The sequence below is a fragment of the Sorghum bicolor genome, chromosome 10 (genome assembly GCF_000003195.3).
Source record: "Sorghum bicolor cultivar BTx623 chromosome 10, Sorghum_bicolor_NCBIv3, whole genome shotgun sequence".
In the NCBI taxonomy this organism is placed as follows: Eukaryota; Viridiplantae; Streptophyta; class Magnoliopsida; order Poales; family Poaceae; genus Sorghum; species Sorghum bicolor.
Window position 1 is genome coordinate 5,576,257 of NC_012879.2, and position 26,854 is coordinate 5,603,110.

Sequence of the window (26,854 nt, forward strand, 5' to 3'; positions counted from 1 at the left end):
TAGAATGTAAAATAAGCACGTCAATAAAAATTCCGTCAAAAACCCACGGTTTACTTCTCCAAACAATTATCTCAGATTGTTTACTTAGGCCTTATATAGTTCACCCCAAAAACTAAAAACTTTTCAAAATTCCCTCTCACATCAATTTTTGCGGCACATGTATAGAACATTAAATGTAGATGAAAACAAAAACTAATTGCACAATTTACCTGTAAACCGCGAGATGAATCTTTTGAGCCTAGTTAAAAACAAAAAAAGTTACAATACCCAAAATAAAAAATTATTCGCAACTAAACAGGCCTTAGGCCACTTACAATGCATCCGTAGAGTGCGTGTCCTGTGTGAGTTGTGTAAACAAGGCCTTAGTTCACGAAAAATTTTGCAAAATTTTTCAGATTCTACGTCACATCAAATCTTTAGACGCATATATGGAGTATTAAATATAGACGAAAATAAAAACTAATTGCACAGTTTGGTCGGAATTGACGAGACGAATCTTTTGAGCCTAGTTAGTTCATGATTAGACAATATTTGTCAAATACAAATGAAAGTGCTTCTATTCCTATTTTGAAATTTTTTTTTGAACTAAACAAGGCCCAAATCCCAAACAGTTGCATTTTCCCTCTGATTTCTCTTTCCCCACTTCAAAACTTCCTGCATTTTCTTACCCCAACGCAATCGAATCTAGCCTCTGCAGCCCTGCACGGCTGCACGCCCTCTCCGGCTCTGCATAAACGTCGCCCAGCTTCCCGCCCGCTCGCCTATCCGGCGCCCCAAAGCCCCAAACCATTTGAAATCACGCCGCGTTGGCGTGTAATCGACGATTCGGCGGCGGCGGGGCGGCGATGGAGGTGGGCGACCTTCACAAGGTGTGGGAGGTCCGTGCGCTCAAGACCAAGCCCGACGCGGCCGCCGCCCGGGCGACGCTCGACCGAGTCGCCAGGCAGGTCCAGCCCATCATGCGCCGCCACAAGTGGCGCGTCAAGGTCCTCTCCGAGTTCTCGTAAGCGTCCCCCCCACGAACCCTAACCCTAACCTCCCTTCTCCCGATCGATCGATTGATGGACCCCGTACGTGCCGGGGGGTGTGGTGTGATTGATCAGGCCGCGGAACCCGAGGCTGCTGGGGCTCAATGTCGGCGGCGGCGTCGAGGTCAAGCTGCGGCTGCGGCGCGCCGGCCGTGACCATGACTTCATCCCCTACGAGGAGGTGCTCGACACCATGCTCCACGAGCTCTGCCACAACCAGCGCGGGCCCCACGATGCGCAGTTCTACAAACTCTGGGACGAGCTCCGCAAGGTGCGTCGGCTGCTCTGTGCTTTTGTGCTGCTGCTTACACAATGCGGGATACTGGTGGTTGTATATATCGGCATGGAATGGTTGTGCTTATGCTCTGGTTTATACTATTCCAAGACAATGTTTACCCCTGATTGAATGATTCATTGTTGCACATGTCAAAATTTTCCTCCTTTTAAAAGGATTATTTGTAATGATGGTCTACATTAGAAATTTAATGTGATTTTTAATTCTACTACATTAATATGGATGTGATATTTGATTGGATGTGCTAAGCAGAACTTTTTTTTTCTCTGCAACATCCAAACTTAATTCAATGGGAACATCTTTGTCTCTATCAACCTATATGATTATTGCCCCACATCTATCATAGACAGACAACTCTATTATTTTACTTCGTAATGGTTTATACATTCTGGAGATGTTGGGAGTGGAGTGGGGAGAAGAGCTTTACCTGTGTTTGCCAAACAATAACGCGAAATGAGGGTATTCAAATCAGAATGGAGATGTAGTGAGGACACTGGACTATATTTGGGGGAAAGTTGTGGCAATTGGCAAGGTCTTTGGAATGGAGTTTTACTTCTGTTGAAATCCTTACAAAAAACAAATGCAAATCCTGTTATGTTTCAGGACCACGGTTTGTATCACTAAATCGATTTTAACTCTGTATTTAGTGACGTGTAAGTTTGAGGTAGCGAAATCTGTAAATTTTTTTATTGTACTTGAGTGAGCTTTGCTGTATATTTGTACCTTATATTTGACCAAGCACATCTAGTTCTGTCATTTGTAATTTTCTTTGTGTCAGTTTTGTGCTGTTGAATGCAATTTCAGTTTTGAACATGTGCTGCCATATTTTTAATAACGATCCTATTTATGATAAATCTTTCAGGAATGCGAAGAACTTGTTTCAAAGGGTATCACTGGAACAGGACAAGGGTTTGATGGTACAGGAAGGCGAGTAGGTGGATTTACAGTACATCCACCACCACCATCTCTGCGGCAAGCTACGTTAGCTGCTGCACAGAAGCGGGCAAGGAACGGAGCTCTATTGCCTTCTGGACCAAGAAAGTTGGGGGGAAACAGTGAAATTATGAGTGCACTTAGTCCAGTACAAGCTGCTGCAATGGCTGCTGAAAGGAGAATGTATGATGATTTGTGGTGTGGATCGCATGATCAATCTGGTATTGATGATTCAGATGATGTTATTATTCTTCAAGAACCGCCAAATTTGGTGACAAGGGATGGAAAACACACGAAGGCTAGCTGCTCCAACACTTTTGCAGAGCCCAGCACTTCTTCTGGAATTCACATAGCAGCACGAGATGATAGGACAAGTGATGCACTTGATAGTTCAAAGTGGGAATGTGGTGCTTGCACTCTTCTTAACCAGGCAAGTTTTCAAAGTGCCGAAAAAAATATCCATTTCACCTACAAAACTGTGAGTTTATACATGCATTATGGCTCATTTTTTACTCTATAGGAGAAATCTCTTATATGTTATAGTAGGACAAATGGATCTTTTTTCATTCTGATCCATTTAAATTGATCTCTGAAATCCATCCATTTCATTAACACGGATGCATATGCTGAACATGATAACCTTGTAGAATCTTAGTTAAATGCTTTGTTATGTTAGAATATGCATGTCTGAGCGTTAGAGGGATTCACTTTCGATAAGAATCGAAAAGCTAGTTTCCTATACTACCTTCTTTCCCTCCTCTGTTTCTGTCTTTAAGAGGCAGTGCATTTAGCAGGAATCGAACCTACTTTTTTACCCATTTAGCCTTTCAGATGTGTTGTATTTATTGTGGGGCTTGTTGATAAGTTCTGAGCCAAGCTCAGTTGGTGAGGGGTTATGGTTTTACAGCTCTGGGGCCTGTTTGGCAGGGCTCTAGAGCTAGTGTTTAAGCTCTGCTCTACAGGCTACAGCTCAAAAGCTCTACAACTCTATCTGTAGAGCCACTCGTCTGTGTGGGTGTTTGTCTGGCAGGTTAGGTCCGGATCCTTGAATGAGGCCAGAAAATAATGAATTAACATCAATTCCACTGCGAAACAAGCCCCTAACATGTAGTTTTTGGTACCTTGGTATTACTGCAAGTTCCTCCTACCTTTTCTCATTTTTTCTTGAGCTTATAGTAATTTGCTAGTCACATCATGGTTAATCAAAGTCAAGGAGTAGATTGAACTATCAAAATGTTTGGCATTTCCTGTAATGTATAACTCCACTCATAATAGTCAACATATTCACATGTGATTACGTGAAGCATTCAGACATAGTATTGAACTGCATGATAGCTGTATGCCTCTTTAGTTTTGGGAAACCTGCTGGTTGTGATATATGGATAGAATTTCTATCTGCAGGTTCCATGACTTATAGCTAGGTCATCGCCTCTATTTGATTTGACTGTACGCAAGCCAAATTCCAATTTAAGCTACCAAAATCACCAACAGAGTTCCATCCTTGCAAAGTGTTGAAAGTTTCTTTTGTCCCAGGAAAACATAACCTTGTAGTCATATTTGCTTGCTTAACTCTATTTCTTTTCTCGTTCTTTTTTGGTACATGTACTTGTGGTTTGGTCTTACATTTAGTCTTCACTTCTTGCATATTTTTTATGCTACACATTTTACTTATAGTTATTAGCATGCTTTTCTCTAACACATTATGAAATCTGAACCTCTGCAGCCCCTGGCACCAATCTGTGAAGTTTGTGGTACAGCAAAACCTAAAATTGCAAAGGCAAAGTACATGACTTGGTCTTGTAAATTTTGTACTCTAGAGAACAGCACTAAGCTTGACAAATGCTCGGCATGCGATCAATGGAGATACTCATATGGGCCACCTGTAGCCACACATGGCCCAAGCTATGATTGAGGTAACAATGGAGGCTAAAGTAGTACAGTAAGTACTTGGGTTTATAATAATCTTAACTTTTCCCGTGTTTACTATTCACTTTTAATTTTGTTGTGTTGAAGTGCATATTATTTATACTGACTTGTTGGATTTATAACAAATGCCAGTGTTCTGCACACCTTATTTCTCAAGATTGCTTTGTTACTTCCAATTAACATTAGATGCTTGCATGCCCAAATGAGACATTATGCTAGATTTTATTGTGGTGTATGCACCCAAGGCAAAAGTATCCATCTACATAGTGACCCTTCATCTGATACTTTATTTTTGCATTAGTGTGGGACACACTGTCTTAACACTTTAAATAGTCTCTGCAGTTGTTATTTTGCTTGGACCTTTTAGTAAACTTCCTTTTGTTTTCTAGGTTATTTAGTCCTATCATCAGGAGCCCATACTTGGACCTACACAAACTGATTTCCTGATAAATCCTTTTAAACTGCATGTTTGGCTGTTTGCACATCTGAAATGAAATATAAGCTACTTAACATGCAAACAGTATTCTTGGAGCTAAGTCTTCACTTGAAGTGTATATCTGAATGTGCAAAGCTGCCGCTCATTTTAGTTTGTTTTTTTTTTTTTGACAAAAGCTCATTTTAGTTAACTAATACAGGCTGGTTCAACAGCATATAGCTTAAGTTGATCACCATTTGAATGTTCAGTTTCCTGCATTTGCTTCCACTGCAATAACATTGAAGAGTTACCCTTATTTAAAGTTATCTGCAATTCTGCATAACTCAACTCTAATAATGATTTCATGTGGTTCTTACAGGATGACACTTCTGAGCAGGCATCTGCTGAATTGTCGATATAAGTTGTCTTATCTGCAACAGTTCCTGCTCTATTACCACTCATATCATATCAGGTTTCATAGGTCTGGAGAAATCTGATACCTGTTAAACTGGTAGTACTACCTAAGCCACCCTCTTTTGTGAACGTTGCTTGGAGCAATGCACGGATTTGGTAAAAAAGAAACAATCGTAGTCCATGGCTGGTAACGTTTGCCCCAAGCCCGGGGCATGCAGCCTCTGAGCCCGTGTCTCGCCGTCTCGGTGACAAGTAACAGCTCGCACCTAGGGCACACTGGCGAATTGGTCTTTATCTATTCCGATGTCGTCTGCTCATGATGCAGTTTGGGTGACTGGGTGAGAAAATTTATTACATTAATGTAAATGTTAATACAAGCATCTGCAATGCTCTTTTAAAAGAAATTTGCCTGCTCGTCAGATCTAACCCAGAAAATCCAGAGCCAAAGCTTTTACATTTGCTCATCCATGCCGTCACCCTTACGGCTTTGCGTCATCAGTGAAGTAACCAAGTACACTGTATTTGAATTATCCTCGTTGAAGTTGTGTAGCTAGATAGAGCGATGAGTATCGCAGGGTCGCCACTGACTTGCACCGCATGGTCAGGTTCCTCTTGCTAGCACTTTAGAAGCAGACGATCCCTGGCCTGAAAGACATCCCCATTATCCCCGTGTAGGAAACTTTAAAGTGAGGTCGACAGGTTTTGCAGTTCATGGATCTTTGCCATCTTTCTGGACACAGGTGCGTGCACGGACCGCATATAAATCTTTTATCGCACGTGGCGTAGAAGATGCTCAGCCATTGTGTGTGCCTTATAATCATTGATCACAGGAAGATCACCAAAGACTTAGGCCTTGTTTAGATGTACCTAAAACTTTATAAGATTCTTCATCACATCGAATCTTGCGGCACTTGCATGGAATATTAAATATAGATAAAAAAGATAACTAATTGCACAGTTTACCTGTAAATCACGATACAAATCTTTTAAGTCTAGTTACTCCATGATTGGACAATATTTGTCAAATAAAAACGAAATTGCTACAGTATCAAAATCCAAAAAGTTTTTTGATCTAAATTTGTATTGACACGTCGCGTCGCCCAACCTTTTCCCGCTGTTCGGCACTAGCCGATCATTCGAAATTCGAGCACGTTCTGTTAAAAGCGAGCCTGGGTTCTATTGGCCATCGGCGGCAAGGTGCGCGTTGCCCGATTCTCCCTGAATTAGGTCGACTTGAACATGAGATTTTTACCCTTATACTATCACACACCGGCCGTGTGTCAAGAGGGCTTGTTGCTTCGTGGAAGTTAGTGTGCCTTACTTGGCACAAGTTGTGGGGGTGGCAAATCGTTGGAAGTCAGGCAGGCACGTATAGGAGTATCATGTACGAACATGAAAGATGCAGTACATGTACGGGTCAAGTATCAACATCGCATACTACCTGTGAAACAGTAGGACAGTAGTGCATCCGAAACCGTTAGCCTTCCTATAACCCCGAACAATAATTATCACGGTACGGCTGCAGCAAGTAGTGAAGGTCAACACGCCACGGTGCGTGCCGTGCGTCTCCGTTCTCCAACGAGGCATCGCGTCGCATCGCATCTCCACTCGTCCTCCAGCTGCTGGGGTTGCCGGGTTGCCGTCAGGCGAGGTCGTCGCCTCGTGAGCAACAGGAAATCAATTACTTCACTTCACTTCCCCGGTGGTCTCCTCCGGGGTCCGGGCTCTCCCCGTCTTGAGTCCCGTTCCCCAACCCGATGAGCGATCAGGCTGCCTGCGTGCTCCAATAAACGGGCACCGCAGCGCCACACGACAAACCCCGAGCGGCAGCGGCAGCGGGCGCGGGGAGGGGAGGCGAAGACAGAAGAACCCAGACGCCGTCACGCAGACGCCACCACCATTCACCACCACCGTACCACCCCACGCCTAACGAACTCCTCCCCCCACCCCCGCCCACGCCATGCGTCCGGGCGGCCTGCCGTCCCAGCAGCAGCCCGGCACGCCGGGCCGCGCGCGCCGCCGCCCGGATCTCACCCTCCCCATGCCCCACCGCGAGGTCACCACCTCCCCCTCCCTCGCCGTCCCGCTCCCTCTCCCGCCAGTCCCCGCCTCCGCCGGGTGCCCCCCCGCCGCCGCCGCGCAGCAGCAGCAGCAGCAGCAGCAGCAGCCGCCCCCGCTCGCGGAGCTGGAGCGCGTGCGCCGCGTCGGCAGCGGCGCCGGCGGGACGGTGTGGATGGTGCGTCACCGTGGGACGGGTCGGCCCTACGCGCTCAAGGTCCTCTACGGGAACCACGACGACGCGGTGCGTCGCCAGATCGCGCGGGAGATTGCCATCCTCCGCACCGCCGAGCACCCGGCCGTGGTGCGGTGCCACGGCATGTACGAGCGCGGCGGGGAGCTGCAGATCCTGCTCGAGTACATGGACGGCGGCTCCCTCGACGGCCGCCGCATCGCCGCCGAGCCGTTCCTCGCCGACGTCGCGCGCCAGGTGCTGTCCGGGATCGCCTACCTCCACCGCCGCCACATCGTGCACCGCGACATCAAGCCCTCCAACCTCCTCATCGACTCGGCGCGGCGCGTCAAGATCGCCGACTTCGGCGTCGGCCGCATCCTCAACCAGACCATGGACCCCTGCAACTCCTCCGTCGGCACCATCGCGTACATGAGCCCCGAGCGGATCAACACCGACCTCAACGACGGCAGCTACGACGGATACGCAGGCGACATCTGGAGCTTCGGACTCAGCATTCTCGAGTTCTACCTGGGTAGGTTCCCCTTCGGGGAGAACCTCGGCAGGCAGGGGGACTGGGCCGCGCTCATGGTCGCCATCTGCTACTCCGATCCGCCTGAGCCACCGCTCACCGCCTCGCCAGAGTTCAGGGGATTCATTAGCTGCTGCCTGCAGAAGAACCCGGCCAAGCGGCTCACGGCCGCGCAGCTGCTGCAGCACCCCTTCGTCGCCGGCCCGCAGCCGCAGCCACTCGCAACTCCTCCCCCGTCATGACCACCGTTTCGGATTGGATCTCGTCGCAGTTCGGCTTTGGCTGCAGGCAGTGTGGACTCCAATCCGGCATTCCCATGTCTGTCAGGTGTATCCTTGGATGGACGGAACACCTAGCTGATGTGTGAAGGGGATTTGGCTGGCCAATTTCGGCTTCTGTCCATCGTCATCGTGCTCATCCATCCATGGTTGTTGCTGCTGCTGCTGCAGTTAAGGTCCCCCTTGATGTTCTTGAAACCAATTTTGAGTGTTGTGTCCATCACCAATTCATCACCACGATCGTCCTCAACCAGCTCCTCGCTGCAATTAAGGTTCTTTCTCCTTCCTGTTGTTTGATGTTCTTTACTTCCAGCTGTGATAGCATAACGAGAGAGAAAAAAAAAGTGTGTACAAATGATTTTGTAAAAGATCATATCATATCATATCATATGTCAAGTACAGAGAGGTCCACTTCGTACCATTTTTCATTGTTCTAAAAAGGTTTGGTTAGAAACGTCAACTTTTCTTTTTTATCTCCAATCTCCTTGTAGCAGAGCTGTCACATGAACTGGCAATTCTGCTAGGCTGCTAGCATCTCTCTCTGATATTTTTGGCGCATAATTGGTTGACGATGATTGAACACATGATGATGATGAGATAATACTGTGCCGCAGCAGCAGCTGGATAGGTTCTTGGATGTTGGATTCCTTTATCCGGATATATGATTGCATTGCGTAGAGGGAATCTGGAAATGCGAATAGAACCCAGCTTTAATTAGTTTCGTGTCTCTCTCTCGATGTTGCTCCTGAAATCTGAACCATGCCTTTCTTTCTCTGTTGGCAAATCCGATCTGCCTTTTTCTTAGCCCTGGGCAAAGGTGGCGGTGGCAAATTGGCTTGCCGATGTTCTTTTGTTTCTGAGTCGTTTCTTCTGGTATATCTCCTCACTTGGCACTACAAGCACATCACCATATCGGCACGTGGTAAAGGCGGTAGACCTATCATGGCATACGCAGAGGAGAGGAGAGTCACGAAACGTGCGTTACACTTGCACCGGGCATGAGTGTCAGACTTGTGATGTCTGTCAATGATCTTGGAGACTTTTTGTGGATTCTACACTGCATAGAAACAGAGAGTGCGAGGGAAAAAGTCTCAGATTGTGGCTGGCTCCCTCGACTCAAGAGCGTCGTTCTGTCAAGTGGTACTAGTTGGTGAGGATGTTGTTAGTGCGTGGCATGACAGTTTGAGAGATCCGTCTGTTGTGAATGCTGCACCGTGCTTGATGAATCCAGCCCATGCAGCTCTGCTCTCGGCTGCCTGTGAAAGCGATGAGCAACTAATCGGCATCTCCGTCCTACTCGTATCGGGAGGGATTGAGGTTTGGCTCGCCCTAGGCCGACCTCAGGGGCTTAGGACATGTTTAGTTCGTGAAACAAAAAAATTTCGCGACACTGTAACACTTAACTATTATTCAACTATAGATTAAGTAGACTCAAAAGATTTGTCTCATAAATTTCGAATAAACTGTGTAATTAGTTTTTGTTTTCGTTTATATTTAATACTCCATGAATACGTCTAAAGATTCGATGTGACGGGGAATCTTGAAAATTTTTGGGTTTTGGGATGGAAGTAAACAAGGCCTTAGAGGTTTGCACACGTGGCTTCATCTTCCATTCGTTGTCATAAGGCCTTGTTTAGTTGGAGAAAAAAACTAGCTTTGGCTATTGTAACACTTTTATTTATATTTGGTAATTATTGACTAATTATAGACTAACTAGGCTCAAAAGATTTGTCTTGCAAATTACAGGCAAACTGTATAATTAGTTATTTCTTTTATCTATATTAATGTTTTATGTATGCATTTAAAGGTTCGATGTGACAAAAAATCTTAAAAAATTTTGGAAACTAAAAAAGGCCTAAGCCATAGAAAAGGATTGATTTGGAGGAGGGTTTCGCTTATGTTTCCCTCTCAGCACTCGATTTTCGACAACCCTGCACCCGCGGCTAGGTTTTGACGAGGAACTCACCGGCGTGTCAGAGATGATGGGCTCACCTGCATTAGGTAAGTTCACCGTGAACTCTCTCCGGCCTTTCCCCTTCTTCTCTAAGTATGGTGGGCATGGAAGGGGGTTTGGGGGGAGGTAGTTCGGCTACGCGATGGGGATGGCAGTCAGGCCTTGGCAGAGGTGGAGGCAGCCTAGACAGATTGGAACGGGGGCGTCATGGTTGAAGTTTGTTGTGGAAGCCGGAGTTTAGGAGGGGGGGAGGAGCCGCCACAGTCGTGCTAGGGTTCCGCGTGGCATGATGTGGCGGCAGGGGGGGGGGGGGGAGCATGAAGAAGAATAGTGAATGGGAAAAATTGCAAGCAAGAAGAATAGGGAATGAGAACAATTGCAAGCAAGAAGAATAGGGAATGGGAAAAATAGTGTTGGGACACTTGGTTGCTACCTTGACAGTTAAAAAAACAACATGAAAGTATGTTTTGTTGTAGAAAAACTTAGATGGGACTAGCAAATCCAAACACACGACTATAATAGCGAAGCCATATGTTTAGAGTCCTATAATAGCAACTATCTCACTTTAGACAAGCAAAGCGAAACTACCTTGTCCTCATTCTTAAAAAAGATGATTGAACCTAGCCCATCCATTCACAAAATCACAATATTAGAGGGAGTTTAAATCGAGGGGCTAAAGTTTAGAGGTGTCATATATGGGAGTGTCACATTGAGTGTTCGGATAGTAATAATAAAACAAATTACAAAAGTCCTCAGTAATCCGTGAGACGAATTTGTTAAGCCTATTTGATCCGTTATTAGCAAAATGTTTACTATAGCATCATATTGTCAAATCATGAACTAATTAAACTTACAAAATTTATCTCACGATTTAGTCGCAATCTATGTAATTAATTAATTTTTAGTCTATATTGAGTACTCTATATAATATCCGTGTCTAAATGTTCAATGTGATATGGGCTAAACTTTAGGGGAAGGACGGAGGCCCAATTTGGCAAAGACAAAACCACCTCCTCTACATCGTTCTTAGAAAAGATGATTGGACCTGGCCCATCCATTTCACAATCTCAATATTATAGTTCCATTGTAAAATAGGATGATAACCAAACTGAGGAAACACATCGCAGAGGACATAGGCCCAATTAATGGCTTGGCAGGTCACACATGAACGTTGTATAGGAAATTTATACTCCTACTTTAGTTCAAACGGAAGTTGTGACAAAGATGGCTACCAATCCCCTCTCTACTACACATCCAAGAGCCTGAGCACGATCGGGAGCCCTTTCGACGGCTGCAGCGTCACGAAGTCCACCGGCGCGTGCACATACTCCGGCGCAACCTCGAACGCGAACCGCCGGAGGATGAGCGCCATCGTGGCCTTGGCCTCCAGCATCGCGAAGTCCTGCCCGATGCACGACCGCGGGCCTATGGAGAAGGACAGCAGTGCATTCGGGTGCCCCGCCGCCCTGCCAATGCCATCCCGGAACCGGAGCGGGTTGAACACGCCGGCGTCGGCGCCCCACACCTCCTTGTCGCGGTGAAGCATGGCGATCGGGATCAGCAGTTGGGTGCCCTTGGGCACCTTCACGCCGCAGAGGTACGCGTCCGCCGTCGCCTGTCTCCCGATCATCGCCACCGCGCCGTACAGCCGGAGTGTCTCGTACAACACCATGGTCACCTGCGAAACCACATGAGAATAACTACCTTTTTACTAAAAATTTTACATGGTGTTTAGTTCCATATGTAAAATGATGGACTAAAAAATCCAAAAATTTTTGGAATAGGAGGGGAACTAAATGCCCCATTGATAAGCTTAAGGTGGAGGAGGCTCACGAGCTTGAGCTTGTTGAGGTCGTCGCCGCGGAGGGGCACCTCGGCGCCGCCGCATTCCCGGATCACCTCTTCCCTAAGCCGCTGCTGCCACTCGGGGTGCGTGCCGAGGAGGAACATGGCCCAGGTGAGGAGGTGCGCGGTCGTGTCGTGGCCGGCGAAGAAGAAGGTCTTGCACTCGTCGATGATTTCGTCCATGCTCATGGCCTGCTGCTGCCTCTTGCCGCCGCCGTCGCCGGTTGCGTTGGCCTCCAACATGAGGCCGAGCAGGTCGCTGCCGTAGCCCCTCGCCTGCTTTGCAGCGGCGAGGCGCTCGCCGATGATGGCCATGAGCGTGCGCCGCACCGTGCGCTCGAGCTTCCAGCGGCGCAGGTTGGCCTTGGTGGGCACGTACTGCATGCCCGGCACGCGCACGCTGTTGATGGAGGCGAAGGCGATGAACTGGAGCTCCCGCTGCGCCAGGAACACCTCCTTCCCCTGCCGGTAGCTGCTGCCGAACGCCGTGTGCGAGATCACGTCGGCGGTGAGCTCCGTGAACTGCTGCCCTACCTCAATTGTCACCCCCTCCCCGTCCCCGCTCGCGGCGGCGCGCGCTTCCCATTCCCGGATCACCTCTGCCGCGCACGCCGCCATCGCCCCCGTCATCGCCTTGAGCTTGTCCATGGCGAACGCTGGGTGTACGACGCGGTGGTGGCGCGACCAGTCCTCGCCGTCGGTGAAGGCGAGGCCCATCCCCACCAGGGACAGTATGGTGGGGTCCGGGTCCTTCTTGCCGTACAGCCCGGACTTGTCGAAGAGGACCCGCCTCACCATGTCGTAGGTGCCCACGAACAGCGCCGGAGTCGAGCTGGACCACGTCAGGAACACCTTGCCGTAGAGTGCCATCCACGCGCGGTACTGCGGCATCACGCGCGGGATGTAGTCGTGGGAGGTGAGCTCCAGCGTGTCGCCGCTCGTCGCCGCCCGCATCGCCTGAATCTCCTTGCTGTTGCCCACGAAGACACGGTACGGCGGCCCGCGAACGCCCTGCCGCGCGAACGCCCTCGCCACGGCGTAAGGCCGCCACACGAGGTGGAGCAGCACCGTCCACAGCCTGGTGACCACCACCACGGCGAGGGCGGCGGCGACCAGTGCTGCACCTCCCGTGCCCATGTCGAGCAACTAGCAGGATAGGAGAACTCGCGATGCACGAAGCAAACTGCAATCCGCACGGAGGAGGATGTTTGTGTGCCAGCAGTGTCACTGTATGTGTAGATATTGAGGCTGATTGCCATCGTACAACGCTTCCCTCCATCCTTTAAAAAAAAGTCGCTATACTTATTGGTCAAACTTTCTTAACTTTAAATAGATTTTTAAAAAATAAAGATAACATTAATATCTCCAAATAGATTTATTATAAAAGTATATTCATTGATATACTTAATGATACTAGTCATATACTCCCTCCGTTCCAAATAATAAGTCATTCCAAGAATTTTGGAGAGTCAAATTATTTTCAAGTTTGACGAAAAATATAGAGAGAAATATAAAGATTTATGTCATAAAATAGGTATTACTATGAATATATATATATATATATATATATATATATATATATATATATATATATATATATATATATATATATATATATATATATATATATATTAGTATATTTGTATAGCTTGTAATTGGGAGTATATGCATATACTCAGGGAAATATTTTTATATATCCATATATCTTGGGAGTATATCCATATACTTAGGAGATTACTTATATCCGTATACTTAGAGGATTATTTTAGTATATCCATATACTTGGGAGTATATCTATATACTCAAGGGAATATTTTAGTATATCCATATATTTTGGGAATATATCCATATATTGGTATTTTTTAGAACAAAAATTGATACAAGTATGTGTATATACCCGACTGTTGTATATACCTTGTAGTAGTATGGACTAATACTTATAGTATAATAGTATGAACAAACACTACATTTTTAGATAAAGGATATTTTATATCCGGCTTCATCTATCGACTGATAGAATCAGGCCAATTATTACAAAGTTTGAGTCCACCGGCCAACATGCCGCTAAAAAAAGTCAAACTTAAAATAAAAACAATTGGAATAGAACTGACTAAGAAGAGGCAATAGATCTAGTTGACAGCCATCCATTGGAATTGAAGAACTTCAAAACTGACATCTCAAGATGTCGCCCCGTTGAAATCAACTCATTTCGTAGATCCTCACACCGCTGCAACTGTGCCCACTGTTGAAGCCAATACGTATGAATTGATAATGTTGTACACCGGTGAAACTGCCTCTTGACGAACATGCAAATCCATGCGTCCAGCGACTGCCGCTGCCATGAGATCGATCTGTTGTTTAATTTGTCCATACAAGATTAAATGAAACCATGATGGTGATTTTCTGCACCCAGATTAGAAGAAAGAAAATCAAAATAATCGATCTAAAAGGTATATTCACCACTGCTACACCCAGATTAGAAGAAAGAGAATCAAAATGATCGATCTAAAAGGTATACTCGCCATCATGTAGTCTATTAGGAGATCGGATTCACGTTTACCTAATTGGCTGGTGGGCAAATTATATCAATATGAAAAATCACGTGAGATCAGAATATACACATTAGTTCTAGTACATACCTTGCCCATTGAATCTACACATTAGATCCTGCTGGAAGAATGACGCCCGACTGCAGGAGATGGAAGAGAGACGCAGTTCGTGGCCGGCTGGCACCGGAAGGATAGCCTAGATGTCTGCATCTGGAATTCTGGATAGCGGCGTCGCTCGGCGAACAGAAGAGAGAGATGGCGCACGCAGCAGGCTCCATGCGGTTGGCTTCCGCTCCATGGGCGGCGGCGCCCTGCCTCCCTGCCGCCGTGTGGTAGTGACGACGAACTAGATGAGAACGGTGGCTACGAAGCAGATATCGTGGGATATGAATGAATTTGGATGGAAGGCTAGCATGTCCATCGAAGGGATAATTAATAATTTAAAATAATTTACTCGGTGGATGACTGGTGCGGTAGAGTGTATATACGCTTTATCGGGTTTATTGATCACTTGTGACCTTGTAAGTGCATTCGCCCCCGGTGTGGGTTTTGATAATTTATGACAATCAAATTAGGAACTAACATGTCTATCAAGTATGATCTACAGGTGTTAGTTCATTGATGGGATCAAACATGTACATTTGGTGAATCACAGCACCCCCAAAATTTCTTCATATAAGCGACGTTTCAACTCAAGAAGCTACCTAGTTTTATTTCTTGTTTGAGTTATAGGAAACGCCGCACTATCAAGAGGGATGCAAATTGAGTCGGTAAGATGAGGATAAAGGTGCTCAGGTCAACTTAGGTCTTGCGCTTGAGAGACACACTTGCACACACGAACTTCTGAAAAGTTCCTTCTCTGCCAGGGTGAGCCGGTAGTACCGGCCCTCAGGGCCGGTGGTACCGGCAGTGCCAGCTCTTTTCCTGAGTTTTGCGAGAAAATGAACTACCGGTAGTACCGGGCTTTGACCGGTGGTACCGGTGAAACGCCGGTAGTACCGGCAGGCAAAAATCCCGCAGAACTCATGTTTTGTGAGATTTTGCACTGCCGGTGGTACCGGCCTTCCACCGGTAGTACCGGCGCTGGCCGGTAGTACCGGTAGGCCTTTTTCTCGCATCTTTCTCAGCTTTCTCACGTTTAGATCTGGGGGCGCCGGTGGTACCGGTGTTTGCACCGGTAGTACCGGCCAGTGTTCTGTACTCTAGTATAAATAGCTCTCTCCTCTTTTCTAACCGTTGGCTTGCTCATTCTAGCTACTCCAACTCTGAGAAAACAGTCTCCAAGCTTTGTCTCACCCACTCTCTCTCCCTCTTGCTCCTAGACTTCATTTCTTGAGAGATTCGAGCTAGAGAAGTGAGACTAGAGAGTTGGGAGCTTCGATCTGTGACTTGAGCACTCCGTTCCTCGTCTTGCCGGTTTGGTTTGTGTTCGTTACTCTTGGGTTCTTGGAACCCTAGCCGGCTAGGCGTTCTTCGTGGTTGCCCGTGTTGATTCATTTGTGAGGGCACCCGAAGTGTTTGTATTACCCCTTGATTCTTAGTGGAAACATCAAGCCAACCTTTGTGGTTGCTTGAGGAGGAGACCTAAGTGGTCAGACCTTCGTGGTCTCCTCAACAACGGGGACGTAGGAACTCCTTAGTGGAGATTGCCGAACCTCGGGAAAAATACCTTGTCTTGCTGTGGAGGTAGCTTCGACTACCCTTGTTTGTGTTCTTGGTGTTCCTATCTCTTTTCTCTTTTCCACAGGTAAACAAAGGTCGATCTACGGTGTGGAGAAGAACTAAGCTAAGGAGACTTCAACAACACCTTCTTCTACACCTAGGAAAGTGGGGTAAAACTCAGATCTGAAATCTAAGCCCTTTACACTCTGATTTCGTAGCTGTCTTAGGGAGTCGGTAGTACCAGCAGTTTGCGTCGGTACTACTGGCTGTGTGACACCAGTAGTACCGGCCCAAACTGTCGGTGGTACCGACAGGCATTTGACTTCCGCAACTTGAGTTTTTGAGTTTCAGGTTTTTAAGATACGCCTATTCACCCCCCTCTAGGCCAATTAGATCCTTTCAATTGGTATCAGAGCGGGGTTCCTCGTTCAGACGCTTCACCGCGTGAGGAACAATATTGGCCAAGATGGATCCAACAACTCAACAACAAATCGTTGAGCAAATCACAGCACAAATCACAGCATCCTTGCAGCTGCAGCAGAAAGAGCAGATGAAGAAGATGCAAGAAGAGCTAGACAAGATGAGAGAGCTCCTAGGCAAAAGGAATCATGAATCGGATAGCGAGGGTGGAAATGAAGATGCTAGCAAAGGGTCAAAGACCTACAACAACGCTGGGTTTGATTACAGCAGTTCAAGCAAGAATACAACATTGCCAATGATCAATCCAGGAAAGCCACCTCCATTTGATGGTATAAGATACACCGATTGGGCTCATAGAATGAAGTTGCATCTCATTGCAGCAAGATGCTGGGAAGTAGTGGATATTGGAGTAAATCCACCACAAAATTCAAGTGAATGGACTCCTGAAGATTAGAGAGATTTTCACCTTAATGCAACAGCTGCTACCTTGATTCTGCAATGTCTTACTCCTGAAGACAACAACAAAGTAAACGGTATGGTAAATGCCAAGCAGATTTGGGACACCTTGAAAGTGTCTTTTGAGGGAGACAAGAGTGTGAGAGTAGGAAACATTGAGCTCTTACAAAGCAAGATTGAGAACTTTTGCATACTTGAGGGAGAAACAACAAAAGCCATGTTTGATAGGTTTATGTCATTGATCAATCAAATTAGGGCACTTGGAGCAACAACATGGGATGACAACTTTGCAGCAAGAAAGATCTATAGAGTGTATAGACAAAGGAACAACATGCTTGCATCCGTCATCATGGAGAAAGACAACTATCATACTATGACTCCTCAAGAAATGCTAGCAAAGTTAATGCACCATGAAGTCTTGGATGATGAAGCCAAAGAAGCCCTAAATCAAAGAAAGAACATAGCACTCACAGCTTCACATGGAAGTGAGTCAAGTCATTGCAACAAGGGATGTTGTGAGCATAAGCACAAAGATAATGATGATCTTGATGAAGAACAAGCTATGCTGGTGGGAAACTACAAGAACTATCTGAGAATGAAGAAAGATAAGATGAGGAGATATGGAGGAAGCAAGCCATATAGGAAGAGGTTTTGCTATGAGTGTGGTGACACCGGCCATCTTGCAGCAGATTGTCCCAATAAAGGAAAGAAGTCAAGGTACACCAAACAAAATGACAAGAAGTACAAAGACAAGAAGAAAGGGGAAGCTCACCTCGGGCAAGAATGGCAATCGGACAGTGACAGTGATGATGATGACAATGAGAAGAAGAGTGTAGCTGCCATCGCAGTACAAGAAGGATCCTCCCCAAACAAGATCCTCACCAACGTTGCCTCATCAACAGCACTCATCTCCGACACCCATTCATTGCCTAAGCTCTTCGCCAATCTCTCCGATGACGATGATGACACTCCTACATGCCTTATGGCAAAAGGAGACAAGGTACAAACTGACTCCTCTCCTCAAACCACTAGTGACTATGATAGTGATAATGAAGATGATGAAAACTATGCCAACAATCTCATTAAGAAATATGGTAAAGCTGCTGCAACTAAAATTCTAAAGCTAATATACGCTAATGACAAGCTTGAGTCATGCATCGAGTCGCAAGGCGAACTGCTCCTAGAGGAAAGGGAGAAGAACCAAGGGCTCGAAGTATGTCTCTCCAAGGAAAAGGAGAGGGTTGAGAAATTGGGTGTAGAATTATCTCTAGTCAAAAACTCCAATGAGCGATTGACTAAGGAACATTCCTCACTCAATGGATCTTTGGCTAGCCTAAAGAATGATCATAGTTTGGCTCAAGAAAGCCTCACAAGCTTGACAACAAAATATCATGAGCTTGAACTAAACTATGAAAAGCTTTGGTCTAGCACCTCTAACGCTTCCAAGGATTCAAAGGCTTCTACAAGTAAAAGCTGTGAAAGATGCATAAATGTTGACATAAATGATTGTCTAACTAACCTTGATGAGTTAGCAAAGAAGGACAAGGAGATCCAAAGATTAAACATAATTGTCAAGATTGGTTGCAAGTGCAAGGACAAGCAACCGGCAAATGTGTTCAAGGCATCAAGGCACCCCATAATCAAGGATGGCCTCGGATACAACAGGTATAATGGTAGAGCCAATGGAAGAAACATGATAAATGGGGTGGCTTGTGTAAAGTTCAACAAGAGTGTGCCTGTTGTTGACCTTATTGACAAAGTGAACAATGTTTTCACTCCTACAATTCCACTTGCAAGCAACAAGGACATCAAAAAGAAGCAAAGGGAAATACCCAAGCAACAAGAGCCTATCTCACGCAATCATATCTGTGATTACATGTGTTGTTGGGATAAGGATGGCAAGATTGTTGTGAAGTATGTGGGCGCCCTCAAGAAGAGACAAATCTTGAGGAGTGTTTGGGTGCCCAAATCTTATGTGTCTAACCCCCTAGGTTCCAACTCGGGACCTAAAACAAAGGCTTAATCTTATCTTGTAGGTTTATTCCTCCGGTGGGCCAAGTTGGGTGCTCGATAGTGGATGCACCAATCACATGACCGGAGAGAAGAGCATGTTCACCTCCTTTCAACCAAATCAAACCACAAGTGAAAGGATTGTGTTTGGTGACAATAGTAAAGGAGATATCCTTGGTTTAGGTAAAATTGCAATTTCAAATGATAATTCCATTTCGAATATTTTGCTTGTGGATTCGTTGGGATACAATTTGTTGTCCGTCTTACAACTTTGTGAGAAGGGTTACAATTGTCTCTTTACGGATAAGGGTGTGGAAGTCTCTAGAAGGTCGGATTCCTCTATTGCTTTTACGGGTCAACTAAAGGGCAAGCTCTATCTAGTTGATTTTTCAGCTAGTAGAGTGGGGTCCGAGACTTGTTTAGTGGCAAAATCTAGCATGGGCTGGCTGTGGCATCGCCGTCTAGCCCATGTTGGGATGAGGAACTTGGCCGATCTTCAAAGAGGTGAACACATCCTAGGACTAACGAATGTTTCTTTTGAGAAAGATAGAATTTGCAGTGCATGTCAAGCGGGAAAACAAGTTGGAGCCAAGCATCCCGCGAAGAACATCGTGACTACATCAAGACCACTTGAGCTTCTTCACATGGATTTATTCGGACCCAATGCTTACATAAGCATTGGAGGTAACAAATATGGTTTTGTAATTGTCGATGACTTTTCTCGCTTCACGTGGGTATTCTTTTTGAAGGACAAGAGTGAGACTCAAGGGATCTTCAAGAAGTTTGCAAGAAGGGCTCAAAATGAGTTTGAAGTGAAGATCAAGAAAGTGAGAAGCGACAACGGGACTGAATTTAGAAACACCAACATTGAAGCATACCTTGATGAAGAAGGCATCAAGCATGAGTTCTCGGTTGCATATACTCCTCAACAAAACGGTGTGGTGGAAAGAAAGAACCGAACACTCATTGAAGCCGCAAGAGCAATGTTGGATGAATACAAGATCTCTGAAAAGGATTATTGGGCAGAAGCCGTTAACACGGCATGTCATGCAATCAACCGCCTATATCTTCACAAGCTGAGGAAGAAAACTGCCTACGAGCTCCTAACCGGTAAAAAGCCTAAGGTGGATTACTTCAGAGTTTTTGGATGCAAGTGTTTCATACTTAATAAAAGATCCAAAAGCTCTAAGTTCGCACCAAAGGTTGATGAAGGATTCTTACTTGGTTATGCTACTAATCAACATGGCTATCGTGTTTTCAATGAGACCACCGGTCAAATTGAAATAGCGGTAGACGTGACTTTTGATGAAAGCGACGGCTCTCAAAAAGAGCAAGTCAATGCTAAAATTTTAGGTAAAGAAGAGCCATCACACCAAGTAATAAAAAAGCTTGCTACCAGTGAAGTGAAACCCGTTGAAGAAGAAGAAGATGATGCACACATGCAAATTTCTCGTGACCCAAACCTGCATCATGGGTCAACCAATACCCATGATGATGCTTCCACATCAAGAAGAGGTCATGACTCAAGAGAACAAGCTAAACAAGATCCACCTCAAGCACAAGAACCAAACCAAGATGGAGATCAAAACGTTCAAAATCTAGACTCTCCAATCAACCAAGACCATGAAGATGAAGATGATGGTCCCATTCAAACAAGAACAGCAGTGCCTCAGCCAAGAGTTCATCACTCTATTCAACGGGATCATCTCGTTGATAGCATTTTGGGAGACATACAACGAGGGGTAGCAACACGCTCTCGTTTAGTTGGTTTTTGTGAACATTACTCTTTTGTCTCCTCTATGTTGCCAAATAGGGTGGAAGATGCCTTGGCGGATCCGGATTGGGTGATGGCTATGCAAGAAGAGTTGAACAACTTCACTAGGAATGATGTCTGGTCCTTGGTGGAAAGACCCAAGCAAAACGTGATAGGTACCAAATGGGTTTTCCGCAACAAAGAAGATGAGTATGGCGTGGTCACTAGAAACAAGGCTCGGTTGGTAGCCAAAGGTTTCACTCAAATCGAAGGTTTGGATTTTGGGGAGACTTATGCACCTATAGCTAGGCTTGAATCTATTCGTATATTACTTGCCTTTGCTGCTCACCATGATTTCAAGTTGTTTCAAATGGACATGAAAAGTGCATTCCTAAATGGCCCCCTCTCCGAAACCGTGTACGTGGAGCAACCACCGGGTTTTGAAGATCCACATCATCCCGATCATGTATACAAGCTGGACAAGGCACTCTATGGGCTTAAGCAAGCCCCTAGAGCTTGGTATGATTGTCTCAAGGATTTTCTACTCAAACAAGGGTTTGAGATTGGGAAAGCCGATCCCACTTTATTTACTCGCAAAGTCAATAATGATATTTTTATATGCCAAATATATGTCGATGACATTATATTTGGTAGTACTAATACGGACTTCAGTGAGGAATCTAGTAGGATCATGACCAAAAGGTTCGAGATGTCCATGATGGGGGAGTTGACGTACTTCCTTGGATTTCAAATCAAGCAACTCAAGGACGGCACATTCATAAGTCAAACCAAGTACACCACCGACATGCTAAAGAAGTTTGACATGGACAAGGCCAAACCCATAAAGACACCAATGCCAACAACCGGACATCTTGACCTTGATGGAGACGGCAAGGCCATTGATCAAAAGGTATATCGCTCCATGATTGGATCTTTGCTTTACCTTTGTGCATCTAGGCCTGATATTATGCTTAGTGTGTGCATGTGTGCAAGGTTTCAAGCTAATCCAAAAGAATGTCATCTTATGGCTGTTAAGAGAATCTTTCGATATCTTGTGTTCACTCCTAATCTTGGCTTATGGTACCCCAAGGGCTCCACTCTCACTCTACTTGGCTACTCCGATTCGGACTATGCCGGTTGCAGGGTAGAGCGAAAGAGTACATCAGGGACTTGCCAATTCCTTGGTAGGTCTTTGGTGTCCTGGAGTTCTAAGAAACAAAACTCCATTGCCCTTTCCACCGCTGAAGCCGAGTATGTGGCGGCAGGCGCTTGCTGTGCCCAACTACTTTGGATGAAGCAAACCTTGAGAGACTTTGGTTGTGAGCAAAGCAAGATTCCCCTCTTGTGTGACAATGAGGGGGCAATCAAGCTAGCTGATAACCCTGTAAACCACTCTAGAACAAAGCACATAGACATTCGACATCACTTCCTGAGAGACCACCAATCCAAAGGAGATATCGTTGTGCAACATGTGAGAACCGAATACCAGTTAGCCGATATCTTCACTAAACCTCTAGATGAGTCAAGGTTTTGTGCTTTGATGCGTGAACTAAATATCGTTGATTCTCGTAACATGGCTTGATGTCTTGCACATACTTGATTGATTAGAAAGGACAAACCTTTGTGAAAAATCTAGTGCTTTTTCAAAATCTATTTTTCACATCTCAACCATGGCCATTGTTTTTGTGATGATTTGATGAAATCTGGCCATGCTTGATTTGTTCTAAGTTTATCACACTAAGTTCATCTTAAGCGCTGTTTTCCTACCCGGCCGGTGGTACCGGCGCCTAGCCCCGGTGGTACCGGCTCCAGCCGGTGGTACCGGCCAAAGCCCGGTAGCACCGGTAGGCCAAAATCCCGCAGAACCCCGCTCGCAGGTATCTGGCCTGCCGGTGGTATCGGCCCCTGAAGCCGGTAGTACCGGCAGTGCTTTTTACTGCGGTATATAAGCCGCCCGCAGTCATTCTCTTTCTCCTATCTCTTCCCCACCCGCCCGACCCGTTCTCTCTCTCCTTCTCCGGCGGCGGCGGCTCTTCTCTTGCCCCGATCTCTTGGCTCCTCCATCTTCGTCGCCCGATCTTTGAGGAGGACCTTGCCCCGGCCGTGAGGGACGCGTGGAGGTCCTTAGTTGTCTCCAAGACCCGTGGGTTTGCTTGGATTCGGCTCCTCTTCTTTGTGAAGCAAGGTACATCTTGAAGTTGCCCGATCTCCCAATGTACCTATCTTTAGGCCGATTCCTCGCAATCCTTCCCTTATCTTAGTGTGTTCTTGCCTCTAGAATGTTTTATGCGTTATTCCTGTAGTCGATTTGGTCGATTGGAGGTGATTCCCTTGCTCCACGGTGCCGCCGGTAGTACCGGCCCTAGGGCCGGTGGTACCGGCCCCTGTGAGCAAGGCAGTTCCTCCCATCGCCTTGATCGATTTCTTGTTGCATTCTAGTATGGCCTTGTAACGTTCTCTTGCTGCCCCTCTTTGTGGTGTTGTAGCATGGATTCCGGCAAGCGCAAGAACCCTCCTCGTGGTGCTCGTCCTCGCTCCAGTGATGCTGGTGGTCGGTCTGCGGACCGGGCGGTGCGTGGTCGTGGAACCCCTTCACGCAGTTCGGGTGCGGCTGGTGCTTCCGCCGGTGATGAGGGCATTCCTGCCCCTCTTCACACCCACACCGTCCCGTGTCCGCCTCCTTCTCATCAAGCTAGAGTTCGAAGCCAAGCTGTGCCTGATCCTGTGCAAGAGGAGGGCAGATCCATGGACCCCAATGTCCTTCGTCGCTCGCCTCTGCATCTCAGTGAAGTTGGTGCTCGCCGTACTCTCTCATGGCATCCTCAGTTCAATGCCCATGTCCGGAGGCCCTCTATTCCCTCTGGTATGCTGCCCCGATTTGGTATTGATTACAAGAAGCGTCTTGTGGACTTGAGAAATCAGCGCAGCGAGAACCCCTACAAGTTTATCAAGTTTGAGGGAGTTGAGGAGCGGTTTTGGTCTCAATTTCACAATGACTTTTCTGAGTCCGTCCTCTACAAGGGCAGCAAAGCCACCAAGAATGGACCACTTTTTCAGCACAAGTATGTGGTCCTCAAGTCCTTACAAGATTTCAATCATCCGGAGGTCACTGCTTTGATTAACAGGCTTGAAGAATGGCGCATTCTTCCTCTTATGACACTTGAGAAGAATTGGAATGAGGAGATCATCTTTCAGTTTTGGGCAACTTTGTGGGTGGATCAAGCCTCTAGGGTACTGCATTGGATGACTCAAGGTGTTCACTATCGCCTTGACTTTATCACCTTCTCTCGCTTGCTTGGTTTTGATCACTTGGATCGAGATGCACCCCAGCTGTCTACCATTTTTGCTGAGGGGAATTCTGAGGCTGACCTTGATGCTGCTGAAATGTACAAGCCAGGAGCTCATCCGGATCTCAAGACCACTCACCTGAAGCCTTACTTCTATGTGCTGAACAACCTGATCCGCTACACCATTGACCACAAGTTTGGAGATTCCATTCACCTTCGTCAAGATGCTCCTAAGATTTTGGCTCGCTTTGGTGCTAATGGTGGCCGCTTTGGTGTCTCGGATTTCATGTGGAACAAGATTGCTGATGCGTCCGTGGATCCCAACAAGTACTTGCCCTATGCTCCATATCTGATGCATATTATTGAGCAAGTTACTGGCATGCAGTTCTCGCACCCTTGCATTCATGCTCCGGTTCGTGCCAAGCACTTAGGTGCTCCTCATGCTCCTCCTCTCAGTCCTGGCGTTGCTACTCCTGGTGCTGCTACTCCCGGTATGGCCACTCCTGCTGGTGCTGCTGATGCTCATGGTGAAGCTATTCCTCCTCAGGACAGCGGTCGTGGTCGCCGTAGTCCTACCCGTCATGCGCTGCAGCGGTTCTTCTCCTACTTTTGCTATTGCCAAAAGAAGACCGATCAGCGTCTCCGTCGTCTTGAGGAGAAGGTAGCTCTTCCTCCGTCCTCTCCTCTTCGTGAGTTCCAGGACCCCTATGATGAATATGACAACATGCACCGGACTTCTGCTGATGAGGATGAGGAGCAGCAGGATCCTCCACCACCCTCTGCATTCGATCCATTCTATAGTGGTGGGATATCTGCTGGCTTCTCCATAGAGGACACCGAGGCTGCCTTTGCTTATCAGGATATTTTTGGTGCTGCGGACAATGTCACTAGGGCCTCTGTTTCTGTTGCACCTCCTCACGAGCAGTCCACCTCCGCTGATCCTCATGGTAAGGGGCCGCTGCGTACCTTCATCGACTACAGCGACGACGACGACGACGACGACCTTGGTGGTGGTGACGAGTAGTCTTTCTAGCTCTCCCTCGCAGCCTACCCTTTTTGGCACTTGCTGCCAAAGGGGGAGTGTTAGGCTTATATTTGCTGTAATAAGTTAGTTGTTGGTGCCCGTCTTAAACTTTCTTAGTGATGAACTATGTGTGGTGAACAAGAACTACGTTGTGTGATGGATGATTGTAAGCTAAACACTGTTATTTCTCGTTATATCTTGCTTGTGTTAGCTTCTTTAGACTTTTGTTGGTGCAATGTTGTTTTTGAATGGTTATTGTGAGCTCCCTGGTTCTTGCATAATCATTCAAATTCTTCTTTTACTCTTTGTGATATATCCTGTCATACGCATCACGGTTTATTTCTGGTCACACACACACACTCTTTTAGGCACCCCACGGATTGCAAAATTTAGGGGGAGCTTGATCTTAATGTATGCCATCTTGATATCAATCAAGACTTGAAATTCCAAATCCAAAGCATACATTAAGGGGGAGCCCAACCTAACTTTTGGAATTCAAAAGCTCTACTTCTTTCAATCTTTTATGAGCCTAAGTTCGTTGTCATCAATTACCAAAAAGGGGGAGTTTGTAAGTGCATTCGCCCCCGGTGTGTGTTTTGATAATTTATGACAATCAAATTAGGAACTAACATGTCTATCAAGTATGATCTACAGGTGTTAGTTCATTGATGGGATCAAACATGTACATTTGGTGAATCACAGCACCCCCAAAATTTCTTCATATAAGCGACGTTTTAACTCAAGAAGCTACCTAGTTTTATTTCTTGTTTGAGTTATAGGAAACGCCGCACTATCAAGAGGGATGCAAATTGAGTCGGTAAGATGAGGATAAAGGTGCTCAGGTCAACTTAGGTCTTGCGCTTGAGAGACACACTTGCACACACGAACTTCTGGAAAGTTCCTTCTCTGCCAGGGTGAGCCGGTAGTACCGGCCCTCAGGGCCGGTGGTACCGGCAGTGCCAGCTCTTCTCCTGAGTTTTGCGAGAAAATGAACTACCGGTAGTACCGGGCTTTGACCGGTGGTACCGGTGAAACGCCGGTAGTACCGGCAGGCAAAAATCCCGCAGAACTCATGTTTTGCGAGATTTTGCACTGCCGGTGGTACCGGCCTTCCACCGGTAGTACCGGCCCAAGGCCGGTAGTACCGGTAGGCCTTTTTCTCGCATCTTTCTCAGCTTTCTCACGTTTAGATCTGGGGGCGCCGGTGGTACCGGTGTTTGCACCGGTAGTACCGGCCAGTGTTCTGTACTCTAGTATAAATAGCTCTCTCCTCTTTTCTAACCGTTGGCTTGCTCATTCTAGCTACTCCAACTCTGAGAAAACAGTCTCCAAGCTTTGTCTCACCCACTCTCTCTCCCTCTTGCTCCTAGACTTCATTTCTTGAGAGATTCGAGCTAGAGAAGTGAGATTAGAGAGTTGGGAGCTTCGATCTGTGACTTGAGCACTCCGTTCCTCGTCTTGCCGGTTTGGTTTGTGTTCGTTACTCTTGGGTTCTTGGAACCCTAGCCGGCTAGGCGTTCTTCGTGGTTGCCCGTGTTGATTCATTTGTGAGGGCACCCCGAAGTGTTTGTATTACCCCTTGATTCTTAGTGGAAACATCAAGCCAACCTTTGTGGTTGCTTGAGGAGGAGACCTAAGTGGTCAGACCTTCGTGGTCACCTCAACAACGGGGACGTAGGAACTCCTTAGTGGAGATTGCCGAACCTCGGGAAAAATACCTTGTCTTGCTGTGGAGGTAGTTTCGACTACCCTTGTTTGTGTTCTTGGTGTTCCTATCTCTTTTCTCTTTTCCACAGGTAAACAAAGGTCGATCTACGGTGTGGAGAAGAACTAAGCTAAGGAG

The 26,854-nt window shown here is 46.5% G+C and overlaps 3 protein-coding genes across 4 annotated transcripts; 2 read left to right on the top strand and 1 right to left on the bottom strand.

The window, feature by feature from the left end:
• LOC110431223 (DNA-dependent metalloprotease WSS1) lies at positions 665-5,437 on the top strand. Of its 2 annotated transcripts, none has more exons than XM_021449990.1 (5): positions 665-1,003; positions 1,104-1,299; positions 2,186-2,686; positions 3,980-4,195; positions 4,977-5,437. In XM_021449990.1, the coding sequence occupies exons 1-4, from the start codon at positions 846-848 to the stop codon at positions 4,166-4,168; spliced, it is 1,044 nt and encodes a 347-aa protein (XP_021305665.1). In that variant the 5' UTR covers positions 665-845; the 3' UTR covers positions 4,169-4,195; positions 4,977-5,437. The 2 variants fall into 2 exon arrangements, with proteins under 2 accessions (XP_021305665.1, XP_021305664.1); XM_021449989.1 differs by having other exon boundaries at positions 666-1,003; positions 3,980-4,169.
• LOC8065440 (mitogen-activated protein kinase kinase 5) lies at positions 6,660-8,652 on the top strand. Its single transcript, XM_002436580.2, has one exon. It carries the CDS (start codon positions 6,972-6,974, stop codon positions 8,013-8,015), a length of 1,044 nt encoding a protein of 347 aa, XP_002436625.2. The 5' UTR covers positions 6,660-6,971; the 3' UTR covers positions 8,016-8,652.
• Positions 10,344-13,079, bottom strand: LOC8077290 (cytochrome P450 709B2). The gene is made up of 2 exons (XM_002437948.2): positions 11,839-13,079; positions 10,344-11,683 (listed from the first exon to the last, which is right to left on the bottom strand). The coding sequence occupies exons 1-2, from the start codon at positions 12,985-12,987 to the stop codon at positions 11,252-11,254; spliced, it is 1,581 nt and encodes a 526-aa protein (XP_002437993.1). The 5' UTR covers positions 12,988-13,079; the 3' UTR covers positions 10,344-11,251.